General features: G+C 35.4%; 1 protein-coding gene across 5 annotated transcripts in view; it reads left to right on the top strand.

Annotated features, from left to right (window-relative positions):
- The window catches only part of GOLGA4 (golgin A4), an 87,375-nt gene that overhangs the window by 26,885 nt on the left and 33,953 nt on the right, over positions 1-26,537 (top strand). For 4 of the 5 annotated variants that reach the window (XM_064496743.1, XM_031469934.2, XM_031469931.2 and 1 more), the window contains 9 exons: positions 1,890-1,937; positions 3,299-3,355; positions 8,109-8,207; positions 8,763-8,892; positions 10,366-10,553; positions 10,837-10,920; positions 13,101-13,248; positions 23,587-23,765; positions 25,900-26,028. In XM_064496743.1, coding sequence (XP_064352813.1) covers positions 1,890-1,937; positions 3,299-3,355; positions 8,109-8,207; positions 8,763-8,892; positions 10,366-10,553; positions 10,837-10,920; positions 13,101-13,248; positions 23,587-23,765; positions 25,900-26,028 — 1,062 coding nt within the window. The remainder of the gene's footprint in view (positions 1-1,889; positions 1,938-3,298; positions 3,356-8,108; positions 8,208-8,762; positions 8,893-10,365; positions 10,554-10,836; positions 10,921-13,100; positions 13,249-23,586; positions 23,766-25,899; positions 26,029-26,537) is intronic. The other variant, XM_031469932.2, reaches the window with a different exon arrangement.

Here is a 26,537-nt window from a genome sequence, read left to right as displayed (position 1 = left end):
GAGCAAATTGTCCGTGGCTTACTTTTTTTTTTTTTTAATAATATGTAATATTTTATTGTCTTAACAGTTTATAAATCAGCATTAGAGTTAATTTTAATTAATAATTAAGTTCAAGGATAGTGAATAAAGTTAGTTATAATTTCTATTTCCAGTTATGGCTAAAATATGGGGAGTTTTACCCTGCAGCCAAAAACAACAAAAAACTCCTAAATGAAATATTTAAAATATCTTCTTACAACTCTAAAGTGCTGACAAAATAGGGAGGAATTATTAGGCTAAAACCTGTCAGCTGGCTGGAACCCAGAGTTGTAAACAGTGCATTAAAGCCATGTATTCATGAGGCACTTGCAGCATCAGGCAACTTTCTCCTTTAAAATTTTTTTTTAAATTTTAATTTTTTGTTTCTATCAAAGTTAATAATGGTCCTGAATTTGTTTGTTTGTTTAGATTTATATTATTTTCACTGACTTACCCATGGCTTTTAAGTTGGGAGCTGGGGCAGCAGTATAGTTAGTATTTAAGTGTACAAGACACCATGCATTTTATATTTATGGTGCCAGTTAATTTTGTGCCATCTCTGTAAGGTAGATATTCATTAGCTCTATTTTGTAGAAAAAGATTAAAGACTTACAGAGACTTAATCATACAGATTACATAACTTGCTTATAGTCACATAGGTAGCATTTGACAGACTCTGTATTTAATTCTAGGTCTTTCTGGTTGTTTTCACTATTCTGTACTACCTCAGGTAAAGTCGACTTATTAGGGATGAAGAGAGCCCATAGTCTTTGTCTCTGCCTTTCCTTGCTGCTGTGGGTACCTAGGATGGTAGTGCTGTAAGTGATGTCTGATTCCTGTGTTACTCTTCCACTTACTCCCCATTTTGAGTACCATTTTCCTGTCCGGTCTTAAGGTAGTCAGAAGGGGAGGATCCTGGCCTTAGGCACAATTTTGGTGTTTTAATTCTTCATCTCTGGACTCACCTTCCATTGCTGCCTGCCTCTTGACTCAGGACATTAGCAGACAAATTCAGGGGCACACAGCAGCCTTCCAAGGAAAATGGCAAGGCTCCGAATAGGGGAGTGCCTCTCCTAAAGCTGCAGACTGTCTCTTCAGAGCCCACCAGCACTTCTAAAGTGGGTCCATATAATTCGTTGGAGCCATGTGCTTAGCCTTCTGATGAGTGATGCTATATAATTTACAGATTTAAGAAGATTTATTAGTCTGTAATTTCATCAAGTTTTGCTTGAATGTTTAAATATCCTATTTAGATTAAATGGTTAAACATCTCTTTAGGACCTGAAATACCAGTTTTCCTCTGTTGGCTATGAGTTCCTTTTTACAGAGCCATAGTCACAGGTCCTAAAATCAGAGGAACTTTTAGAGATCAGTTATGTGGTCTATTATAAACCAAAGCAGAAGATCACTGGAGAGCTTGTTAAAACACACGTTACTGTCTCTCCATCCTCCCTCCCTTTCCTGGGGTGGGGCCCAAGAATTTCTGCTACTAGCAGGCTTCTAGGTGGTACTGTTACTGATGGTACTGATCTGTGACTATGGGTTTGAGTAGCCTTTAGGCAAGTTGTCTCTAATCTGCACCTATGAATTAGGTACTGAAATTTAAAGAGGTATGTGTTTAAAGTAAAATCAAATGGAGATTTAATATCTTTATTTATTGAGTCAAGTTACATTTTTGTTTTTTAGAAATATATTTCCTATGTTATTTAGTTTCAACTGCATATGCATCTATTTAGGTCAAATTATCTATAAAAGGATTCTTTTGATTTATTTTCAGACTTTCATAATGAGATGTTTTAGCAGAATTTAGGATAATTAATTGCATTTATATAGGAATGACTGATACTATTAATGGCTTTTCTTTATTTTAGCTTGTTACAGCTTATCAAACTCTTCAGAGAGAGAAGAAAAAACTGCAAGTAAGTGACTCATTGGCTGTTATATTGATTCGTACGTAATTATAAAATTAGAAAAGATCTTACAACAAGACAGTTCTAACCCTCACTTTTAATAATTCTTCTCATGACCAAGATATTTAACCTGTTTTACCACTGAGGATTTTGATAACGAGAATGAGTGAGAAATTCTAGAGATTTTACCTCTGGTAGGGATGGGCCTTCTTGAGTTTTGGATCCCTGCAGTGTTTAAGAGGTTTGGATTTAAGGCATGTTTGCCTTTTTCAAGCATGTTTCCTGGTTTCTCAGTCTGCAGGTTGCATGTTCGAAGCTTTCCCTTACCTATAGACATCTCTATTTCTTATCATTATATCAGGGTCTAAAAACAAGCATCCTCTTTCCTGTTTCCTGAGGCTGCTGCTTGTAAAGCTCTTGATTAAGTGTGTGGAGAGAAGAAATTAGTATAGCTCTTCCTCTCTATGTCATCCTGTTCGTGGCTGGAAGTTTCCCAACAGGTATCCCAGTTGATAATTCACATGTCAGAACTAAGGGGGAAGATCCATTCCAGTTCAGATGGTGCTGTGTTATTTATAAAATGCAGATAGTCTTTATTTTTTGCAGTGAAAGTTATTTAAAACCATTTAGCGTTTTATCCCATTTAAAGACACTAAATATATAACCAAAAAGTTATTTGTAAAATGAGTTTTGGTAAAGTTAATTTCCCCATGTATATTATTTTAAAATATTTAATCTGCCATAAATATTAGTCTCCAATAAGTCCACATTAAATTTTCTGGTTTTGGTCTGGAATATGATCAGTTAAGAATAATGGTAACACCAGTTAGTTATTGCTGATTTAGTGTTCTAATTGTCCATAGCAAGTGTGAAAATTAGATTATTACAAATAGACTTTGTAGTTTGATATTTTCTTTTTATAAAAAAATTTTTATTAACTTATTTTTTATGGAGGTACTGGGGTTTGAACCCAGGACCTCATGCATGCTAAGCATGCAGTCTTGCACTGAGCTATTCCCCCCATCCACCCCAATATTTTCTTAAATGTGTGGTTTGTAGAAGTACAGGGGACAGTTCTGACTTCATCCATTGTATTGTTAATATTGCATAAATACATTCTCAAAAGGTCATCTTATTCCTAAGTTCTGTGGGTGCCTTGCTTGTGTTTCTATGAATTTGTCTATAGATTTTTATTTCTAGATGTACATAATTCTACCACTAAGTGGCAGTGGAGAGTTGTGGTTGCATAGTTCCAAAAGTAAAGGGTGTTGGTAATAAAATTCAGTGATTGTGATCTTTTTTACTTGTTTTTCCCTACTATGTCATGTAGTTGTTTGAACCAGCTTTTTTTTTTTTCTTTTAAATTAAAGGGTATATTAAGTCAGAGTCAGGATAAAGCACTTCGGAGGATTGGAGAGTTAAGAGAGGTAAGTTGTGACTAGTACCTTGAGATCTAGATCTCTCATATTTATCAGAACTACTGTATGCATTCAGATAGTTTCACATGCACTACTTTAGTTACAGTGAAAACTAACCAGCCCAGCCAATAAGACCAGGGATAAGTTCTTAGGGGTCTTATTTGTGTGGTTTCCCTAAGATACATGTTGTTGCTGGCACTATAGGCAGACCTCGTTTTATTGCACTTCACTTTATTGTGCTTCGCAGATCCTGTTTTTTACAAATTGAAGGTTTGTGGCAATCCTGCATTGTCAGATGATGGTTAATATCTTTTAGCAGAAAATATTTCTAAATCAAGGTAAACACATTGTTTTATATATAATGCTTTTGCACACTTAATATACTTCAGTGTAAACATAACTTTTGTATGCACTAGGAAACCAAAAAATTTGTGTGACTTGATATATGCAATAATGCAATACTTACTTTACTGTGTTACTCTGGAACTGAATCCACAATATCTCCAAAGTATGCCTGTAATGACATAAGAATGTCTTATTTAGCGATATAATATCATTTGCCTGCGTGAACAGTCAGTGGCAACTTCTAAGGCTAACCTGTCCCTTCTGTTAGGTATTTCAGGCTTCTTTTTGTTTTTCTTAACCAAAAATCTTTTTGGTGAAGTGAAATAAAGATTATGTTCACTGTAATTTGGGGAGGGGGAGATAAGTTTTAAAGTGAAGTATCACAATCCAGGCAAATATTAATCATTTGAAATCATGCTTTTCTAACTTCTATTTCTGTTCTGTCTTGAGGAGGATGGAGAATATTGGCTTAAATTGGTTAGGGGATAGCATTCTGTATCTCTGCTATATGTCACTTATCATGAACATTTAAAAATCTTTTAATTGTAAAATGTAACAGATATAGAAAACCATGCCCAAGAAATAAAATAGCTTACATATGAACACTGTTGTAACTACCACCAAGGTCAAGAAATAGAATGTTGCTAGCTGTCCTAAGAGGCCCTCTGTGCTTCCCAACCCAATCATAGCACCTTCCCTTTCTCCAAAAGTAGCTGCTATCCTCACTTTTTATTGTATTTTCGTGTGTCTCTTTAAGGTTTTATCACCTAAGTTTATACCCCTAGACACTACACTCTTGCCCATGTAAAAAAAAAATTTTTTGACGTATCTTGTATGTCTCTTTAACTATACACACCTGCATTCCTTTCTTTTCCTTGTATTTCTGATGATAAATTAGAAGATTCAGAGTTACTCATTTACCTTATCCCAACATTATAAACACAGCAGACTTAGAACAACAATGCCAACACTACCACCATCAATTATGACGACTGAAATCAGTTAAAGAGATTTTCATATGCTATTCCAGTTCTTCCACCATTTAAACAATTCTTTTGCATACCTGTACTGTTAGATCATAAGCCATTACATACATATTCTTTCTCTTTTAACCCTTGCAGTGTATTTGTTCTACAGGTGTATTTAACGTTCACCAAAAAGAGAAGATGCCCTAGCTATTACTCTCTCACTTCCTCCAGCCTGTCCACCGCATGCCCCCAGCCCCCAGGCAGACCTTTCTGAGTACTAGCACTTCCGTGATGTGTCTTAGAAATCAGACTAGAAATGTGGAGTCTTGGGCTGACTAGGAGTTCAGATTTTGTTTCTTCTCACTCACTTTATATTACTAGAAAGGAGGTGCTTTTAAAACTTTGTTGAGGGACAAATAATATAACACTTTCACCCAAAAGGTTTTTCTAAGTTAAAGGTGTTTGATACATTCCACTCATCAGAATTTCTCTCTGAGGAAGTAATCAGAAAGATCTTAAAAAACTTATACATAAAAATGTTAATCCCAAGGTTTGCCCGAATTTGCGAACAGTCTAAATGGCCAAGAAAAGGACAATTATTGAATTGGTTGTTACATTTAATTATATTATAGAGCCATTTATTATTATGCTAAAAAGTTCAAATAGTATAGATTTACACTGGAGGTCAGTTTCCTAGATATAAAGGTGGATGAGACAAAATCCTCAATCTAATGGGTCACTAAGAACACATCTAATCGGTGTTGCATGTGACACCACTTCCAAACTCTGAAGCCAGGCAGAATCAAACCCTCATTTTTCTCCCAGCAAACCTAATCTTATCCCCCACTATTCCCATCTCAGCAAATGACACCACCATTTACTGTCTGTCAAGCCGGAAAACCTGGGATCAATTTTGACTCCTCTTTTCCTCCATGTCCAATATACATACACACATATATGCACATATATATGTAGCACACTGTCAGGTAGTAAACAGTTCTATTAGGAAAAATAAAGCAAGCATAAAGGAACGAAGGTTGAATGAGGCCTTTAGAGAATGTGGCTACTCTTTAAAGCATGGGTTATAGGGGATAAGACTGGAAGTGAGAGCTAGTTAGCGGACTTTTGCCACTGGAGTGGTGGTAGGGATGGAGGTGGTGAGAAATGGCCAGGTTTTCTGGAACTTTATAGGGTTTGCTGATGATTGGACATGGAGAAAAAGAAAGGAGTCAGAATTGGCCCCAGGATTTTTGGCTTGAGTGACACTAAATGGTGGCATCATTTGCTGAGATGGGGATAGTGGGGATTAGGTTTGTTGGGAGTAAACTGAGGGTTTGATTCTGCCTGGCTTCAGAGTTTGGAAGTGGTGTTACATGCAATAAGAATTAGATTAGTTCTTAGTGACCCCAAGTCTAATCAGAAGAACTTTTTGAATGTAGAAGGTCACCCTGGATAGTAGGGTCCATTTCTGGAGCCAGTGAGATCCCTGCCACAGTGGTGTTGGATGGTTGGCTAGCCAGCCTGTGGGCTCTAGTCAGGGTCTAAGTAGACAGTTCTTAGGTTCCTTTATCATTGTGGTCTTTATTGTTCATGGAGTGCTTATTGGTAGAGTAGTCTAAGGTAGCAGGTAGAAGGGGACATGAGTAAAAGATGTTTCCACTGTATCCAAGGACTAGATCAGATGAAAACATTCAAAACCTGAAAACCGTAATATAAATTGAGACTTTTTTGTGGGCTGTTAGGGATGCCATGTAACAAAGTATGGTAGGTTTGTAGTATGGTCGGATATAGAAAATTATTTACAGGAAATGAACTTTAAAGAAAGTAAAGGACCTCATTGCTGTTAAGGAAATGTGCAGCTGTTCTATGTTGAAGAATTGACCTGTGCAGAGTCACGGAAGACAGTGCTTTCCAGACTTCTGGATTTCATGGACTGAGAAATTACCTTCCAGTTCCTTCCAGAATGGGGAAAAGGAGAATTGTCACAGGGCTACTCTCATTTTTTCAAGTGAGGACGTTGAGAATGAGAAACCAGATTCTTTTATTGAAATTGTTTCATGAAAGAAAGGTGTTTTTTAATAATAAAAAAAAATTAGGAAGGGCACACTCTCGAATAAAGTACAGTCACTTAGATGAAAGAAATTTAAATCTAAGAAAAACTCTCTCCATTGGCTTTCTGTTTCTCATTTTTCTCCATGGATCGGTGAAAACTTCATCCTAGATGTCTAGGATGAAGACCAGCATTTGGAGACTACTGCTGCAGGGGAGATCAAGCTAGGAGTTTTTAGTGAGAGAAATAGTAAACAATGTGCTTAGAAATCTTGGGGCAATGTGGGTGTAGGGGAGAATACAGGACAGTAAGTACCTTGGTAGTAAATTTGAAACAATTCAAGAAGAGGGCATTGCTTATAAGTCCTTGAAAATATTATTTGAGGAAAGTTTTCTAGCAGATTTGTGAGGACTGAATTAAATCAGAGAATTAATCTCATTTGAGGTAGGAATTCTCTCTAGAAGGCTGCTGAAGGAAATTAATCATCGAAATTATTGGAGACTCAGACTATGATTATGGATGTGGGAAAAGGACCTAAACATTGTAGAGAAAGTAATGAAAGAATTTGATTATATGTAGGGATCAACGAAGAGAAGTAAAATGTTAACTTTGAATATTTTGAGCTTAGAGAATTAGAAAAGTAGGAATCTCAGAAAAATAGAGGGGTTTTGATGGGATATCCAGTATGTTCCAGATGGTCATCTCTGGCATTCTAGTGGAGCAAGTGTAAGGGAGAAGCACTGAGGACACAGAACCGAGCCCCGAGGGATAGTTGCCGATAGAATCAATGAATGACACAGTGGGAACTCTGAGACAGGAATATAGTCAGGAGTCCTGAAGCTACAGAAGGCAGGTCCCTCACTTCAGGAAGTAATTATTAGTGACTGGTATAGCAGAGATCATTGGACTTAGTTAGAAAGGCTCATTAATGACCTAAGGAAAGCAGCATTTTAAGTAATTTCAGGCAGTTGAAATTTCACTGTTTGGTCATCAGCTTGGTCAACCTTTTTAATTTTATAGATGAGGAAGCTTCTGATTTTGACTGTTGTTTTGGGAGGAGGCAGGATCTGTTGATTATACATTTAGTATAGAACAATTTCATTTTAATTTAAGTGAATATAAGATAGCACAAGTAGTAAGATGTCTTAAATAAAGTTGGATAAAATTTTACCTTTATCTTAAGTAATTTTTTTTAATCTTCTCTACATTCTTAAAAAATCAGTTTAGCAATCAGTAGCTCTAAAAATATATTTTCTCTTCTTGGATTTCCACACTCTTTAAGGAGCAGAATTATTTGTTGGGGTAAATACTAATGTTTTAAATGCTGACGGTTCTCTTATTATTGTTGCTGATACTTTGAGTAATGCTGAAAAATTCCTGTGAATCCTTTATGTTTTAGGAGCTCCAAATGGACCAGCAAGCAAAAAAACATCTCCAAGAAGAATTTGATGCATCTCTGGAGGAAAAAGATCAGTATATCAGTGTTCTCCAGACTCAGGTAAAAGATTAAAAGAAAAAGTGTGGAATTTTTGGGTTAAGAAAAATAAAGGGTTTTTGATGGGATATCTGATAGGTTCCAGATGCTGAAAAAAAAAAAAAAAAAGGCCTGTCTTTAAAACTCTTTGTTTTTCCTCAGTTAATTTTAAGGATAATTTTATTTGTATTTTTATTTTGGGGGAGGCAATTATGTTGATTGATTTACTATTAATGGAGGTATGGAGGTACTGGGAATTGAGCCTAGGACCTCATGTATGCCAGGCATGCACTCTACCACTGGGCTATACCGTTTTCCCTTATTTTTAAGGATAATTTTTTATTTAGTGTATCTTCTGGCTAAGATATCATTGAAAATAACAAATATCAAAGTCAGCTACATTGGTAGTAAGTCTTTTATTTTGTTTTTGTCCCCTTCTCTGCAAAAAGAATATCCTTTATAGCAAAAAGAATATCCTTTACTCTGCCCCTTCTCTGTTTTAAAGAAAGTACTATTGTCATACTTCCTCTTGTTTTTTTTTCTAATGAACTTTTGGTTTGTTTGTTTGTTTGTTTTTAGGTTTCTTTGCTGAAACAGCGGTTACAGAATGGCCCGATGAGTGCTGATTTACTGAAACCCCTCCCTCAGGTGGAGCCACAGGCTGAAGGCATCAGTAAAGAGAACATAGATAGTGATGTAGAGGCAGGAGGTAAGCTTCAGCTTGTGAAGAGGTTAATCTAAAAACTAGAGGAGGATGTTGAGAGATTCTGGGGCATGAGCTAATAGACCTGGGCTGAGGTAGGAGTAAAGTGTCCTTGACCCTAACATTTCCAGAAAGATGTGTTAAAAAAACCAAAATTCAACTGAGTCAATTTTAAAGATCGAATTGGCTTAATTTGATGATTCACGAATTGGGCAGCAACCCATCCAGCAGAGAGAAAGGAGCTCCCAGGAGCTGTACAAAATGAAAGCATTTATATTTTGTATAGGCAGAAGGGAATGGGACAGGGAAGTTACACTAGCAAAGAGTGGATTGCTTGTGCGAGGTCCCTTTCCTTTAGAGGGTGGCAGGGGCCTGTCAGGCAGATTATCTCTATGGTGTTGATTTTTGATTGAGTTGTTTAAGATTCCATTTCTGGGAGAGGCCAAAACTGTAATTAAGTCTCAGTTTGGTGACGTGAGGCTTAGTGTAAACTTCCATTTTGGGCCTGTTACCTTGTTTTTTAGCACATGCAAGAGTTTTTGTTGTTTTTTTGGCTGTCTGTTTTTTGTCATTCAGGAGAAAGTAACTATGTAATTGTTTTAAGACTTGAAAGTCTGTAAGTAGCACCGCATTTTCATTATAATTGAAATTCATTATATTATACTGTTTCATTGATAGCAGTAGCTAGACTTCATATAAATGGGTCAGTTGTGCTCAAGAGTAAGGAATAAGCAATTTTTCATTGTTTGGCTATTTTAGTACTTAAGTAATATTGCTTACATGTGTCAACATTTAAAGATGCTGATATTGTCCCTATTAATTACTTTCTAATTGAAAAAGAAGGAATAGTTTTGTTTTGTTTTAAAATCTAATTACAGCCCTCCCTACTCTTTGAGGCTTTGAGGTACCTAAAAATTCCCATTTTTTCTTTGCTAGCTTTCTCTCAAAGAGATTTGTAATAAACTTTTGGTCCCGCCAGCATCAGAGTAAGATGTTGTGCAGCTGTCTGTCTGAGCAACCAACCTGTAAGGAGTCCTGAAATACCCTTGGGCAATTTCATGAATGTAAGGAGATGGAGAAAGCTGTATTTACCAGAACTCCTCTCAAGAAGAGATCAGAAAACGTTGGAAGGAATACTTTATTAATCCTTTTGGAATAGGAGCTAAGACACAGGTGGCTCTTTTGAATAGCAAACTGTCTTCCAAGAAGGGCGGATTCAGTTAACGTTAGTTACTATTGAGTGTTGAGTGCATTTGGAATGGGGTTGAACCACAGAAAGAGGTGAATGTGCTACTCAGCTTCTTCAGCTACAGAGTACAAATAGTGATGGTGTAGACGTTTACAAGGGTGCCCAGTCCGGCTCAGCACGGTGCCGGGGTAAGAATACACTCCTGTGCTCTAACAGAGGAACTGCTCCCAGGGAGCCCTTACTGACTGCCTTACTGACTGCCCCTGCTTATGCTGCTTTATTGTCAATAGTGGGAGATGGAGCTTCTGCTAAAACACTGGAAGTACTTCAGCAAAGAGTTAAGCGTCAAGAGAACCTACTGCAGCGCTGTAAGGAAACAATTCGGTCGCATAAGGAAAAGTGTATGCTATTAACCAGTGAAAAAGAGGCACTGCAAGAACAACTAGATGAAAGACTTCAGGAACTAGAAAAGATGAAGGTAAAAGAGCAAATGAGTGTGATTGAACGCAGCCCTCTAAGCTAGATCCACCGGCCCCAGCGTGGCCTGCTCCTCTGGAAAGCTTTCCCCCTTCCTCCATAGACAGCATGGAGAGGGCCCCCTAGTGCCCTGGGCTTCAAGGCATTACCATCCTTTCGAGACATCCTGTGTTCTTTTCTCCTACTAGACTTGTAGGAGTATCCAAATTAGATAAAATGTTTAGAGTTCTCATATGAGGAGAAGCTTTATTAGAGATGGAAATGAATTTTTAAAATTTTTTTAGGAGCTTCATATGGCTGAGAAGACTAAACTTATCACTCAGTTGCGTGATGCAAAGAACTTAATTGAACAGCTTGAACAAGATAAGGTAAAACAACAAAACTTATGATACTAAAATTTGTCAAGGGGCCCCAAAATTCATTTTTGGAAGCAATTGGAAGCATTCAGACTTCTGCTTTCCAAAATTATTACAGCTGCTTCCATGAAAAATCTTTTTGTTTTAATTTCTAGATTTATATAACTATTAGCATTAGTTTCATATCATGTAAAGCTGAATCTCTGTGGTTTCTTGATCCCAGTCAGCATTTTGATTTATAGATTAGAATATTGTTGCAAAGGAAATCTGTTTATAGTACCTAATTACTTTTTAGAGAAAAATCAAATTATTTACAGTTAATTACTAAATGTGAATATAAGTGTTGTCTTTCAAGTATAATGGAAACAGATTAATCTCTCAGATAAATTGCCTAAAAAGTAAAGAAGTAGTAATGTATACATTAGCATAAACAGACATTTCTGCAAATAAACTTTAGAATGTGTAGGTGAGATTGGCAGTTTACAGTTGAAACAACAGTTTTAGGTATGGCAGCAAAAACAACTGAAAAATTCATGGGCAGACAGTCTTGCAGCGCCAAGGGTGTGGGTCCTTTATTGTAAGCAGCTTCCAGTTAGTTCCACACCATCCACCATTTTCTTTAATATGGTGCTTTATAGTTACAGTATTTTAAGTAGCCGTGTAATTAAGACCATGTCAGAGCTGTTCTGCTATTGAAATGTATTGGCAGTCTTTTCATCCTATAATATCATTTTGCTTGGTTCTACTCCATAAGCATCATGAAGGTCCTCTTAAAAAACAAAAAACAACTTTTTATTATGAAAAACTTAAAACGTTTACAGAAGTACAAAGATTAATAAAATGAATTCCTGTGACCCCATCACCTAGCTTCAATAGTTAACATCTCATGGCTAATTTTGTTTTATCTGTACCTTCCTAACCCCGTTATCCTCAACCCAAGATTGTTTGAGAGCACACCTAAGAAATCTCATCATTTCTACCATAAGTATTTTAATGTATTTTTAAAATAAAGGGCTCTTTTTTTTTTTTATAAAATTAGAACCGCATTATCGTGATCACATTTAGATATTTAATAGTAATTCCTTAATACAATCAACTATCTGAATAGTTTTAGATTTTCCCTTTTGCCTGATGCATTTTTTTCACCCATTTTTATGAATCAGGATCCAAATGAGGTTCTTTCATTGCAATTGGTTGATATGACTCTTAAGGCTTCTTTTAATCTATAGGTTCCACTGCTGTCTTTTTCTGTCTCTCTCTTTCCTTTTTCCATTGTGATTCAGTTTTTGAAGAAACTGAAGGCCCACAATTTTGTTTTGAAATTTTGTATGATAATGACCCGCTTACCTGGTTTTTAATCTGTTCATTAATATTAGCCATCTGGAAGAGTCATACCCTAAAGTAAGGGTTGACAAACCCTGGAAGTAAGGTAATAATCTTCTTAATATTGTAAAATAGCTGCGATAGAATCTTATTTTTCAAGAGACAAGTCGAACCACCCCATTTTTTGTTAGTTGTAAATGACTGATTTAATATATATTTGATTATATTTTCCCCCTAGCAACCTTCATTTCTTGTGTAGATTATCCAGAGAGTGGGAAGACAGTAGCAATTAGCAAATTGGAAGAATGAGCTTGCCTTACAGTAGTAAGGAATGGTGTTGGGACCAGAGACTGTCATAAGAGGAAAGAAAAAACCAGGTAGATCTGTATCACAGTCTTGGTCCATCCAGTGTGGCAGCAATAACCTTATGCTCTCAGCAGCCTCTGAGGCTTTTGCCATGTTACAGCACAGTGTAATAAGTGTGGTTCATGACTGCTTCTGAGCCAAGTACAAAAGGCTGAATTTATATAGTAGGAACATAAACTGTTTACTAAGATGGGGAAAATTATAGCAAATATTTATGGAAAGATTATAAATCTTCTAACTGAAATGTTTTTAGTAATTAAAAGATTAAACTTACTATTAAAATAATTTTTTTATCAAAAATACCCTGATATGCTAGGTAGCTGAAGTTATTGGCATGTATAGCATAGTATATAGTGCAGAACACAGACTTTAGTTTGTGAAATACTGAAATAATCTCATGCTGTACTTAGTAAGAAACATTATGTTTTCTGCCCTTTAAAGTAAGTGCTATTGACAGTGCCATTTTGTTATGCAAACGCTTTAGTGTCTGCACTTCTGTTTAGGGAATGGTAATAGCAGAGACAAAACGTCAGATGCACGAAACCCTGGAGATGAAAGAAGAAGAAATTGCTCAACTTCGCAGTCGTATCAAACAGATGACTACGCAGGGAGAGGAATTAAGGGAACAGAAAGAAAAGTCTGAAAGAGCTGGTAAGAACTCAAGGGTTACTTGTTTTATGTTAGAACTCGAAAGTCACGTAAAGTGCTTGACCAACCAACATTTAGAAAAATTAGTTAAATATTGATAAAAGTGTTTAATTGTGGAGACTATCTCTATAGAGAGAATGCTCTTTATAAAGAACACTGAAGTGTTCCTTAGAAGAGGCAGAGGTTGAGAAACCATGGCCTATGAGTGAAATCCAGCCCATGCCTGGCCTATTTATGTAGAACCCCGCAAGGATTTATTATCTGGTCCTTTGTAGAAAATGTTTGTGGACCACTGCCTTAGACTAGCAAAATTCAGATTTCCAATTTTGGAACTCCCCGACTAGGCACAGCATGGTACATATTAAATAACTGCTGCCTTATGGATGCTCTAGAGTAAACAAAAAGTGTAATTATAGTCTGCTTTTGAAGAAAATAGTGGAATAATTCAGTGTTATACATGATAGCATTGTTTTGACCTAATAAATGCTAGTGTATTGACCAGCGTAGTATTCAACAAGCTATGATGCTGAGTAATGCTCGGAAAGAAAGGAGAGGTGCTAGAAAGAAGAGAGAGCAGAGTGAACTGGTACCTTCAGATGAGTGAGGGTGTAAGTTTTGAGCTGGGCCTCAAATAACAAATAGGAGGGGTCTAAACAGAGACGGGGGCAGCACATGTTTCAGATTGTTTAAGATCATAAATAGGCACAGTGACCATAGCATGTGTGTGAATCAACTGAAAACCCTTCTTGCTGAAGTGGGAAATGGAGTGGGATTGTGAAGGAACTGACTACTGAAGTCTTTAAAGGTGAGTGGCTGAGTTTAGACTTCGATTTACAAGGAAACCAGTAACAGGAACACATAATGTGATGGAAGCCAGTGTTTTATGTAGTAAAGAAATGAGGTAGAAAGTCAAACTTAAAAGCAATGGTAGAAGTCCAGGTGACTCCAGCATTTTATGGTGAGGAGACTGAATAAATAATGTGAAGTCAGAATAATAGGAAATCTAAATGGGTATGCTGAGGAATGGAGTGACATGATGAGTTTGCTTAGATACTGTAAGCCAATCATGAACTCTCCAGATAGAGCTGACTTGTAAGAATTTGGAAATAAGAAACTGGAGCATCTTTCGGGAGCCTAAGGTTGAAACCTGTGGTTCAATCCGTAGAAGAAGCTGAATTCTCCAAAAGATTGTTTAACCGGTAGTAGTGGTGGCAGCACCCGTTGCTGCTGAGCGCCAGCACTTTCTGCAAGGCTCTGTCATGAATGCTTTGCTTGTATTTTCTTGTGTATGTATTTGTATTTAATCCTCAAAATTTCTATGAAATGGGTAATAATATTATCCTCATTTTACAAATAAGAAATAAGACAAGACAACCTAAGAGTAAATGTCAAGATCTGAATCTGGGCATTTTGAATCCAGAGTCTGTGCTTTTAACCTAGAGATCTTGAGTTTGGCGGAGAGAAATGAATGAGAAAGAATTACCCAAGAAGTCATAGGAATTGTGATTACTTATGTTCTTGGGGGAATATAAGGAGGTATTCCCAAAAATGGGGCAGATAGGATGAAGATTTCTAAAAACGCCTTCTAATCTCCATGAGGATTTGATTCTCAGGATGCAGTTTCAAAAATGAGTTTAGAAACCAGATTGTAAGGTTTAAGGAGGGGAATGGGTCTGGATGAGAAAGGCAGTTGGTTTCTGGATGAGAAAGGCAGTCGGTTGACACCAAATGTGCTCATAAATTCCTCCCCATCTCCTTGCAGTTGTTGTATTGATAAGTGGCTGGGGAATTTAGTTAATGAATTTGCTCCCAATAAAACTAAGATTTCCCTTCAGAGAGCATTAATAGATAGAATCTCTCAGAATGTAATCTCTGAAGACTCCCTTGAAGCAGTTGGAGAGTTGTGAGACTCTGTTAAACAGGTTTGCTTTCTGTGAACAGAAGACCTAATGCAGAGTCTCGGCTTCTCATGTCAGGCCTTTTCATTTTTAGGACGGCTTTTGAATTGACTGTTGTAGCCAGCCAAGAGAAAATAATGTTGGTTAGGGGTTACATTTCCTTTTAAAGTTGAGGTATATCTTGTGAGGAGGAAGAAACCCATGAATAAATATCAAGTAAAAAGGGGTAAATGATAAAAAGGCAGGCAGAATATACAGTTAATTCACATATAGGGTAAAAACTTCCCAGACTGCTGTTTCAGGCAGCTCTTCACTAGCACAGCCTTCCTGTACTACTGTGGTCCTGCTTCTCCAAAACAGATGTATTTGACCTTTATTTAGTTATCTCTTTTTTTAATTCTGTTTTTTTACTTTGGGGGGAAGGTAATTAGGTTTATTTATTTTTAGAAGAGGTACCGGGGATTGAACCCAGGACCTCATGAATGCTAAGTATGTGCTCTACCACTTGAGCTATACCTTCCCCCCATTTAGTTATCTTTTTAATTGAGGTATAGTTGATGTACAATATTAAATACGTTACAGGTGTACAACAGAGTGATTCACAGTATGTAAAATGTAAATACTCCATTGATAGTTATTATAGAATATTGGCTATATTCCCTGTGCTGTACAATATGTCCTTGTAGCTTGTTTATTTTATACGTAGTAGTTTGTACCACTTACATATTTTGTGTCTAGATGTGATTTTCATAAAAGTATATTTTTGTAAATATTTCATAGCCGTTGAGAATCTTATCTGTTACTAGTGCTGTCAAAATATTTAAAATTAATAAATACTTAAGGAGAGAAGGAAGATTTACAGTCGTTTAATAGATACATTCACTTTGGAAGGTATGGGTCACACAGTTATGAGCGCTTTCATAGATATTAAGTCATAATTATTGAGGGTTATGATAGAAAGTTGTAACAGACTGATTTCATATTGAAGATGTTGTCCTTTAAATCTATAATGAAAATTAGTTTTGTACTCCAATTGCATTTGATCTAATGGTCTTAGTTGAGTCTGAAGAGAATTGTTCAAATATAAAATAGTTCTTAGTTAAAATATAAAATGCATATACCAATTGACAGAAAAGTCCAATTTAGTACTAAAAATAAAAAAAAGGTCTTTGTAAAGTCAGTATAGTTTCCATAAATAGTTTATGAACATTTTTGGGCTCTTGGAGAATTCAGTTGCTCTTAAATGTTTGTCTTTCTCTTTCTTAGATTTAAAATTCAGAGGCTGATCACTTAAGAGCTGGCCATGTGAAAGAAACATTAACATCATTAAAGCTTGTGGTTATTAAGTTTTTTAGAAGTAAATGTGTCTACAAAAAATAATTATGAAAAAACCTGAACTCTTCTAATACATTTTTGACTGTAAAATATTTAACTCTGATATATTTAGCAATTCTTGGCATGTGGATATCAGTAGACAAATAACTAATTTTGGGGCCTCGCTTATTCTGGAGGTCAAAATCGGCTCAAATACATTCCTCAGTACTTTTCTTGGAAAACAATCTATTGCACTCTTTCTTGTACGTTTTCTAGATAAACTGTGATGCTTGCCATATGTTAGTGGACAAAGGAAATCTGAGTGTCTCTGATTTTAAAAAGAATAATACTATCGTAAAACACTTAAGCCATGTAAATATGGTAACAAGCCTACTTGAGGATGCTGTGTGTCAGCCTGTAGTATTTATTTTACTCTACAGTGGAATTACTGGGCACATTTTTTGAAGCATGATACTATAGCGCCTTGTTTCATTAAAATTATTTATTTTGGTGTATAAAGAAAGCCAAAAATAAATTTGTTACAAGCATTTCATTGCAACTCTTGGTAGTATTCCTTTCTAGGTGTTTCTTAAAAACAGATGGTCATATCTTTAAGTAATGAGATTTTAATTTTGGATAATTCTGGGGATTCAGCTGAAGAATGTAATGGTGTCTTTTAGGTGCTAAGTATTATAATTAACATTAAGAATATTGTCTCTTCAGTGTAGCACCAGTGCAGAATGTTAATGCTACTAAAGTTCACACTAGATTTCGGCTATTCTGTGTGTGCACGTGTGTGTATGTTTTAACTGGGATAGAAGGTAGGGGGTCGCTGGCTAATCATTAACGCATATTACAAAAAAAAATTGTAGATTAGAGGAAATGAAAGCACATCACTTGTTTCGGGACACTTCCATTTAGTCTTTTCTCAATCCTTGTTTTATATTATTGTAATCATAATTGTACATATAATTTTGTATGCTCCTTTTTTCTTTATTTAGCATTATATTAGGAGTACTTTTACATGTCTCTAAAGTACTAACATTTTAATGGCTTTGTCAGAATGCATGTACGTCATTAACCATTTCCCTGTTGATCAACATCTAGATTATTTTCTGTTTTTGCTGTTGTGAATAATACTGTAACAACTTTATTTTATAATACAGCTTATTCCATCTTTGAATTTTTTTCCTCAGGATAAAGTCTTACCCGAAGACTTTTAGTCTTTTCTGTTAGTTACCTTTAAATGATGTAAATATAGCCATTACAAAAGAGAACCCACAGCATATTATTACAACCCTCCATTAAAATGTCCTTGCCTATAATTATGCAAAATATTAATAAAATATTCTGCTTGGATTAGGAAAGTTTCCAGAGTACACTAATTTTCGTAAATCTTTCATGTACCCTGTCTTTGAAGTTTTGTGTTTTATATGATTGGCTGCATTTTAAAATGTAGATTAATTCATAACATTCTTTGCTTTTTTATTGTCATGTTGTGTTTGTGCAGGAAATAAGTTTTTTATTTATTTGTATAGCATAGGCCTGATATACTAAAGACATTCAGTGGAACATATTTATTTGAAGGACCCTTTAAAATAGAGTTTATGTATTTTAATGTTGTGTAAGATTTATGCATATTTATATAACAAATGAAAATCGTGTGTATTTAAGTGCTTTGTTAGTTGCTGACAGTTTATGTAACAGAGTTTTCTTGGAGTCTTAAGTCTCACAAAACATCTTATTTTTGTGCATCCACACATGCCAATAAGTGAATCATGGTGCCTTTCCCAAGCCTTGTATGAACAGGACTGGGGTAAGGGCTATTTTTTTTTTTCTTATCATGAGTACTTAGAATAAGCTTTACAAAGAAAATTCCATGTTTCTCAGGCAAAAAGGTATGAATTGCAGTAGAATTTAATTATGCCATGTTAAGTAAGTAGGATGTACATATTTTGGCACTGAATGAATACTTGATGGGAAAATTTGTTATTTCAAATGGGGTTAGATTTTGACTTAATATAGGTTGTTTACTTAATAGCCATGTATCTGTAGGTACTTGATACATTTCTACAACAGTAGCCGTGCATCCCTGTCTTTAGAAACTCACTGTCCCCCTGCACTTATTTATGTCCCTGGCAACATCACTGTTACTGGAAAGCAAATAGAGAAACACGTTTCTTTGCTACAGAACCATATTTTCAATTTAATTAAATTTCCTTAGCTTTAGCTTAATATTTTTCAAGATCAGCCTGATGTTTTCAAAGTATTTGACAGATATATTTGCATGGTTTATGTGAGGAGTACATGAAAATTTGGGTAGATCTGTAAAAATTTTTAAAGTCAAAGCATAGTTAATCCTCAATGAATCTTGTTATGTATTTTGGCATGTGGCTTGAAGAGTAGATTTCCATCGCAAAGATGATGTTTATTACATTTCTGAAGGCCCCAACTTACAAGTATTGCGCTATCTGGTTTATGCCACTGGGTAGTTGTTTTCTTTTATTTTCATTTACATAAACTCTAGACCAGTGGTTTTCAGACTTTTTAATCGCAGGAACCTCCTTAAACTCTTAAAACTTACTGAGGAGTTCAAAGAGTTTTTGTTTATGTGGGTTACATGGACTGATATTTATTATATTAGAAATTAAAGCTAAGAAATTAAAAAAATATTTGTTCAGTTCACTTAAAAATAACAGTTATAAACCTATTACATATAAGTGTAAATACTTCTATGAAAATTACCTGTATTTCCCAAAGCACAATTTGTTTTACATTTTTGCTTATCTTATTGCCTGGCTTAGTAGCAAATAGCTGGACTTTCATGCCTGTTTCTACATTCAGTCTGTTGTAATATGTTAATGTTGGTTGAAATGTATGAAGGAAATCTGTCCTCATGCAGATACCTATGTAAGAAACAGGACCTCATAGACCCTCAGAAAAGGTCTCAGGACTCTAGGATTTTTAGACCACAGTTTGAAAACTGCTACATTAGACTTTTGCTTTTATTCACAGAAGAGGCTTGATGATTGGGTGCGAATTCTGATAAATAAAATTCTTTTTGTTGTTTTTTTCCTGTTCATTTGGGTTTCATTCATTTTGTAGTAGTACTTGTGGGTTGATTTTGGTTTTTGTTTTTGTTTTGGTTTTATACCACATGCATTTTAGCAGCTTTTTGCTGGGATAGAGAAATAGGCACTGGCTTGCTTATTCATTCTTGATGTTATTAATCAGCTTCTTAGTTAATCTAGAGGTTGGCAGCCTTTCCACATTTCTACCTCTTTGCTTATTTGTTGCAGGGGAGTAGAGTGGGTCTTGTTATTTTCATAGTAAAATGTCACCTGGGACAGTGCAATAAAGCAGTAATGCTGCCTGGAATCTCACAGTTCTGCTATTTGTTATTATGATCGGTAAGGTCGTTGAGGATGAGGAGGGGAAAGATAGTGAAGTGGCAAAAAGCAAATGCCATATTCGTCCTAGCTTAGCCTGAGGGTTAGTTCTGTTATGTCCTCGTGCCTCTCCCCGCCTTACTACTTTAACTGCCTTTTTGTGAAATGTCTTCTTTATGTTACCCAGTGCCTAGCATATGCTTGGCAGATGACAAACATTTAATAAACATGTGATGAATGAATGGTTGGATTTTTGGACTGTCGATTGCCAACCTTTCTCATTTAACTCTGATAGTGAGCTTTTGTCCATTTTTGTAATTCCCATGGGTGTGAGTGAACCTTGTCTGAAGGGGAGAATGAGGAGTTAGCAATAAAAGCCCTGCACTGTGTTTTTCTTAATTGATAGAAGACTTTCTTAAGGTACCTTGAATTTTCCCTAGAAATATGTACAAAGTTTGTTTTTTGTTTTTTGTTTTTTGTTTTTTAAGAACAAAAATTGCCTGAGATACATTGGATTTTGCTTTGGAAGAACACAATGTGTTCTTGCAACATATGGCAGCAGTTCGTGCTTAGCCTCCCCGTTGACGTGTGCTGTGACCATGGTTTTCCTGTGCACTCTTGCATGTTGGCAGAAGACTTGTCCGCCGTGGCTGATGCACGCTCCCTTTCTCCCCACTCACTTACCCTTTGTTGATAAATAGAAGATAAGTTGTGTAGACGTTCAGAACATATTTCTTTAGTACTCACATTAAAATCCTAGAATAGTTTCATTTTGGAAAGAGTCAGGAATTCACTTTTATAATATTACAGGCTATGGACACCACTTTCTTGTATCTGGTGGTTGCAAAATGAGAAGGTGAGATGTTTCTGGTTAGTGAGTAAACTCTCAATATCTCCTCCTTCAACATTGAAATGGGACACATTGTTGGAGGCAGACTTTGTGTAAGGAAGTGGCTTCACTTGTGTACACTGTAGAATGGGTTTGCAGTAAGTTTTCTGTATGTGGAAATAGAAATGTGTTTTACTGCCTTTAAAATTTTTTATTTTATTTTTTCAGTACTTAACATTTCTGTAAAGCAGGGTGGAGTTGGAAAACAGTGCGTTTCTGTATGTCTCTCAGAGGTATAACACGCTATATTTGGTTGAGAGTTAGAAGCCATTAGTAATTGATTGGTTCAGAAATTCTAGGTTAGTAAGATATGTTCTTGCTCACTGGGGCTTGATCAGTGTCAGCATTCTTAGTTTTAAAAAATAATGCAAGATAAGGATTGTTTCTTAAATCCTATATATTCAAGTTGATTTATCATGAGGGAAAAGTTGGATGACTCAATTCTTGTATTTGAATTGAGGATGTTGAATTAGAAGTCTCAAAGGTGTCTTTTTAGATATAAAATTATATGGTTCTCTGACAAGGTGGCAGGAAGTAGGAAGAGAAGATTAAATTTAAATGAAAAGAACTGTGGAACCAGATCTGTCCTACCTTAATAGGACGGATAATCAAGTGACTTAGGAAATCTATTTCAGTATATTAAACACTAAAAGTAGAAATATAATATAGGAAAATATATGAACATTTACTTAGTGTGGTTAGAAAACTTAATTATTAGAAAATGGTATCTAAATAGGAACTTTGTGGCCTGGATTTTTGTTGTTGTTTGAGAAAGTGAGAGCATTACATCTTGTTTTTGTACAGTACTGGATTCTGGAATTTAAAAAATGAAAACCAGGAAAATTCATTTGGTATTGACTGTATACAATTTTGTTTTACTTTGCTTGATTGACAAAAGTTTCTCATTTAAGACTGTATCTTTCTGGAAGAACATCAGAGCTATCTTCAGGTTCTCCAGAGCCGGATTTAAGATACTTCTGTGAAGTGCTTTAAATTGCTAAAATACAATTTGACATGCTGAACAACAGCGGTAATGAAAAAATGCTGATGATATCCAAGCATTAAAAAATATTGGCATTCCGTTTTCCATTTTTTTTTCCCAGATTTAAACCTTCAGCAAAAACTAAGCAGTAAGCACTCTATCATTGAATTTCTTTCCCATAATTGATCACTTTACTTGACTGATTTTTTTTAAGAAACTAAGAAACTAATTTCTTGTTAGTAGCAAGAAATGTTTCTTCATGCTTGACACCAGAATTTATAGTAAACGAATATCTTAATAAAATAGGCATTATTTTCCTTTAAATATTTTATTTACTGACATATTTATGTATAAGGATGATCATCTTGGTGTTTTGCAGGCAAATGCCAGTAAAGTTAGAGTACAAATCTTTAAAAATAATTTCAGCCAATTAATATGCCTTTGGAATTTAGACTTTTTTTGAGCTATGGTATTGTACTTTGGGCATATAAAATGAATAAATAGGATAGATTTTTTACAATATCAAATACATGGTTGCCAAAGAAGTTCTTAAAAAAAAATATTGAGCAAAGTTATGTTTCCTGGTTACCAGAATTCAGTCTTTCTGCTGCCTTTTTCCGTACCTTCTGCACTTTGCCATTAAGAAAATGCTTTAGGACACATGTTTGTCTTTAGGTATGCAATTCCTGTGCCCAAACCAGTGTCTGTCAAGTCAAGTTGTGGTTAATAAAAGGGCTTTTTTATGAGATACAATAGGTTGAAGTCCCACATTGCTTGTATCACTGGGAGTGAAAATACTACACGGCAATGAACTGTCTCCCCTGGATTTGTGTTTCTTGACAGGATCGATAACCTATCTTGAAAACTAATGTTTTATTTAGTCTATCTCTTTGGTAAAGGGAAGTCTTATATCTTCTAATGTGACAGGACTAAGGGAAATAATCTGTGATAATAGCAGTAGAAGTTATACAGGATTTTATTGTGCCAGTAAGGAGAAAAAGAGGGGGAGAGAGAGAGTGTGTGTGTGTGCGCGCGCAGGTGGGCGCACACACATGTACACAAAGGTACATAAATACACACGTATAGTCTTGGTGTCAGGTTACCCAGCTCTTGCACTGGGCCTGTCTGATTTTGTTTGATGCTGGGTGAGCTGTCCTTAAAGGTCTTACTACTCTAGCCTAGATGATTGTCTCTGCAGAGCCTGAATTCTTACTCCCTGCTGGTAGTTCTTACTGTTGAATCAGATGAAGATTTCTTTCTAGTTAACTACCCTAGTTCGAAACTTATGCAAACAATAGGTTTCAGTTCCAGAATACTTTGTTTTAATATGATTCAGCCAGTAAATGTTAAAAAAAAATCTTCTCTTTTATTATATGGTTAGGTTTTTAAAAATAAGATTAGTCAAAAAATAATTTTTTCATTCTTAAAAATGTTCTAGTGAGTATACAGTAACATTACCTAATTATTGATAATAGGTAAGAACTGCATTGTAAACAAAGAAGCAATTGAAATTATATACTACAGAAGTAGGTACAAGTCTTCATGTCTTTAAATTTGCTATCTATAAGGGCGCTTGTGGGGAGAGTGGGCAATCTTTAGTAATTTAATAGTTTTTCTAACTTCTAAGCTTAAGTTCATATAAGCAGTTTTAAGATCTGAATCCAGAACTCAACAACAGATTGGTTTTGGTGACTGGGCATTTCTTGTGGCTTTGTTGAACTACTCAAATATCTCTTGGCTTAAAACAATGAGTTTTTTTTAACATGTTCTGCTACTGCTGCTCTTTAGTTCCCATAAATTGAATGTGAAACACTTAAACTCAATAATAGTATTTCTTGAGGTACTTGTTTTCTGCTGTTTTCATTATAGCTTTTGAGGAACTTGAGAAAGCCTTGAGTACAGCCCAAAAAACAGAAGAAGCACGGAGAAAATTGAAAGCAGATATGGATGAACAAATAAAAGCCCTTGAAAAAACAAGTGAGGAGGAACATAACAGACTTCAACAGGAATTAAGTCGCATGAAACAGGAGGTTGTTGATGTAACAAAAGTAAGAATAATTCTAGATTGAAATGGGCTACAGCAGTTTTGAAACTTAACTCTTGTGCTTTTCCTACAATCTTTGACGGTGAAGAAGAGTTAATTTGTATTTCAGACCTTGACCATTTCATGATGTTCAGGATATAGTTCACTTTGATAGAGAAATGAATGAAAAGTATATCGTTTTGGATATACTTTTCCAGAGATAGTCTCTGCATATAATTTCTCTTTTATGTTTTCTAATCCTCTCTTTAATTTTTTTAAACACAAAAGATGGCATGTTATATGTACTGTTCTGTATTTTGCTTTTCCACTTAATAATCTGTCCTGGAGATTGTTCTTTATTATTGAATTGATAATGATGCCCCATTTGTTTTGAAGACTGGTCAGAATTTCATTGTATGTGTTCTTTTTTGGGGAGGATGGGTAATTAGGTTTGTTTGTTTGTTTGTTTGTTTAAATGGAGGTACTGGGGATTGAACCCAGGGCCTCACGCATGCTAGGCATGCACTCTACCACTGAGCTATACCCTCCCCCCAGAATTGCATTGTATGACCAGCTCATAATTTAATCAGTCTTCTGCTGATGGATATTTAGGTTTTCACTTTTTACTATTGGAAATTATGAATATCCTTATATTTGCTCACAAGTGTGTTTCTTTAGAATAGATTCATAGAAGTGGAATATTACTCAGGCAGAAATTGTGTGTATTTTAAATTATTGCATAGTTGCTACAAACTCTACAGAGTACAGTTTATCTTGTCACAAGCAGCGCATTGGAATATGTTTCTCCACATCACAAATGTGGTATTACATAACTTTTTTTTAACTTTCCAAGCACATATGTTAAAAAGATGACATCATTGTAGTTTTAATGTGCATATCTCTTATCAATATGACAAACATATTTTTGTATATTTACAAGGACTTTACAGTTTTCCTTTTTTGAGTTGCCTGATCAAGTCCTTGATTCATTTCCCAATTGGGCTTTTTGTCTTTTTCTTACTGGTTTGTAGAAGCTTTTTACTTACATAAGAATTAGCCCTTTGGATATAAGGCGCTTTTATCCAAATAATTTTCTCTGTTTGCTATTTGTTGACTTTGTTTATGATTTGCTTTTATTTTGTTTTTAGCTGTGCAGACAATTTTCTTGTCCTTAAATACTTTCTGGATTTTTGTTTCTTTAAAAACATATTCTAAATTGAGATTTTAAAAATTCTATTTTTTACATCTAATACTTCTATGCTTTAATTTTTTTATGGTTAAATCTTTGATCCAACTGAGTGGAGTGAGGTAGGGATCCAACTTAAATTTTTTCCAGATGACTACCAAGTAGCTTCCAAATCATTTGTTTAATAACCTATGTTTTCCCACGTGACATACCATACTACCTTTATTACATACTAAATTAGTGTAGTACTGTGTGTTGGTCTTCTGCATTCTCTGTGCTATTCCACTGCTTTGTCTGATTATGTGCTGATATTACACTAACACCAGTTTTATAATATGTTCTTGTTTTAGAATATGTTCTACTATTTGGTAACCTCTCCTTATTACTCTTATTTTTCAGAAGAGATTGGCTATTCTTGCATTTTTCTTTTGTCCAGTGTGCCTTCCCCTATTCTGTTGGTAGTTCTATTTGATTATATTAACAATTTGCATCTATTTAGGGCGATTTGACATTTTTATAAGTTGAGTCTTTTTATTCGAACAAGAACAAGGTCAATACTTTTTAATAATTAGTAGTGTGTGCCTGGAAAGCTAGGCATAATTAGATTGGTACAGCCAGGGCCCTGGGACCACAGTGGAGGGCACTCTCTGAGAACATCCTTATTCCCTGTACTGTGCATCCCCATCATGATTGGTGGGAACATCCTTGTAAGATATGGAATTGACACTTCAACCCCATAGAACTGAGTATTGCAGCAGGAGCTCTCTTTGTCTTAAATGAAGAACAACAGTTTACTGGTTTTTCTTTCAACTATGGAGAGTTTGGTGACTTGATTTATGTGGAAAATATGCTCTCATTTTTCCTCTTAAGAAGCTATTAGCTTGATGATTAAACTGTGATAAAGTGTTATTTAGTTGTAGAGTTACATATGTTATTCTGGGTGTTTCACTTTAACTATTTGGCTGATTTTCAGAAATCCTCAGAACAAATTGCTAAATTACAGAAGCTTCATGAAGAGGAGCTGGCCAGCAAAGAGCAGGAACTGACCAAGAAGTTTCATACCCAAGAAAGGGAATTTCAGGAGCAAATGAGAGTAGCTCTTGTAAGTGTATATTTCGTTTTTGCTGCAGGTAAACTTTGCTACATTATAAGTTGTCATCTCCTCACACCTAGCCTTCCAGTTTGAGGTCAGACTACTGGCAGCCTTGACCTTTGAGTATTCAGAAGGGACTGGATGTAGACAGGAGTCAGGCTGTCAGAGCTTGTTAATTTAGTATTGTGTGAAAATTAAATTTGCTAATCTAACAAGCTTTCATTAATCTCTTCATTATCTCTCTCACCCTGGCTATAGGCTGTGATTAGGCAGAAGTAAAGGGGAAGATAGGTTAATTGAAGCAGTGAACCAGTGACTGCATAACTTAGGAAGAATGTCTAAAAACTCCCCACACTGAATGTGGTTTGGCAAGTTTGCCTGAATGCATTTTCAGGAATAAAAAATGAAGGAATATATGTATGGATATGGATGACTGAAACATTATAGTGTCACCAGAAACTAATTCAACACTGTAAACTGACTATACTTCAATTAAAAAATATATATATATTATCTAA

The sequence above is a fragment of the Camelus dromedarius genome, chromosome 17 (assembly GCF_036321535.1).
Source record: "Camelus dromedarius isolate mCamDro1 chromosome 17, mCamDro1.pat, whole genome shotgun sequence".
NCBI lineage: Eukaryota > Metazoa > Chordata > Mammalia > Artiodactyla > Camelidae > Camelus > Camelus dromedarius.
Note: the sequence above shows the minus strand (reverse complement) of the source record. Positions and strands in the feature narration are given on the sequence as shown.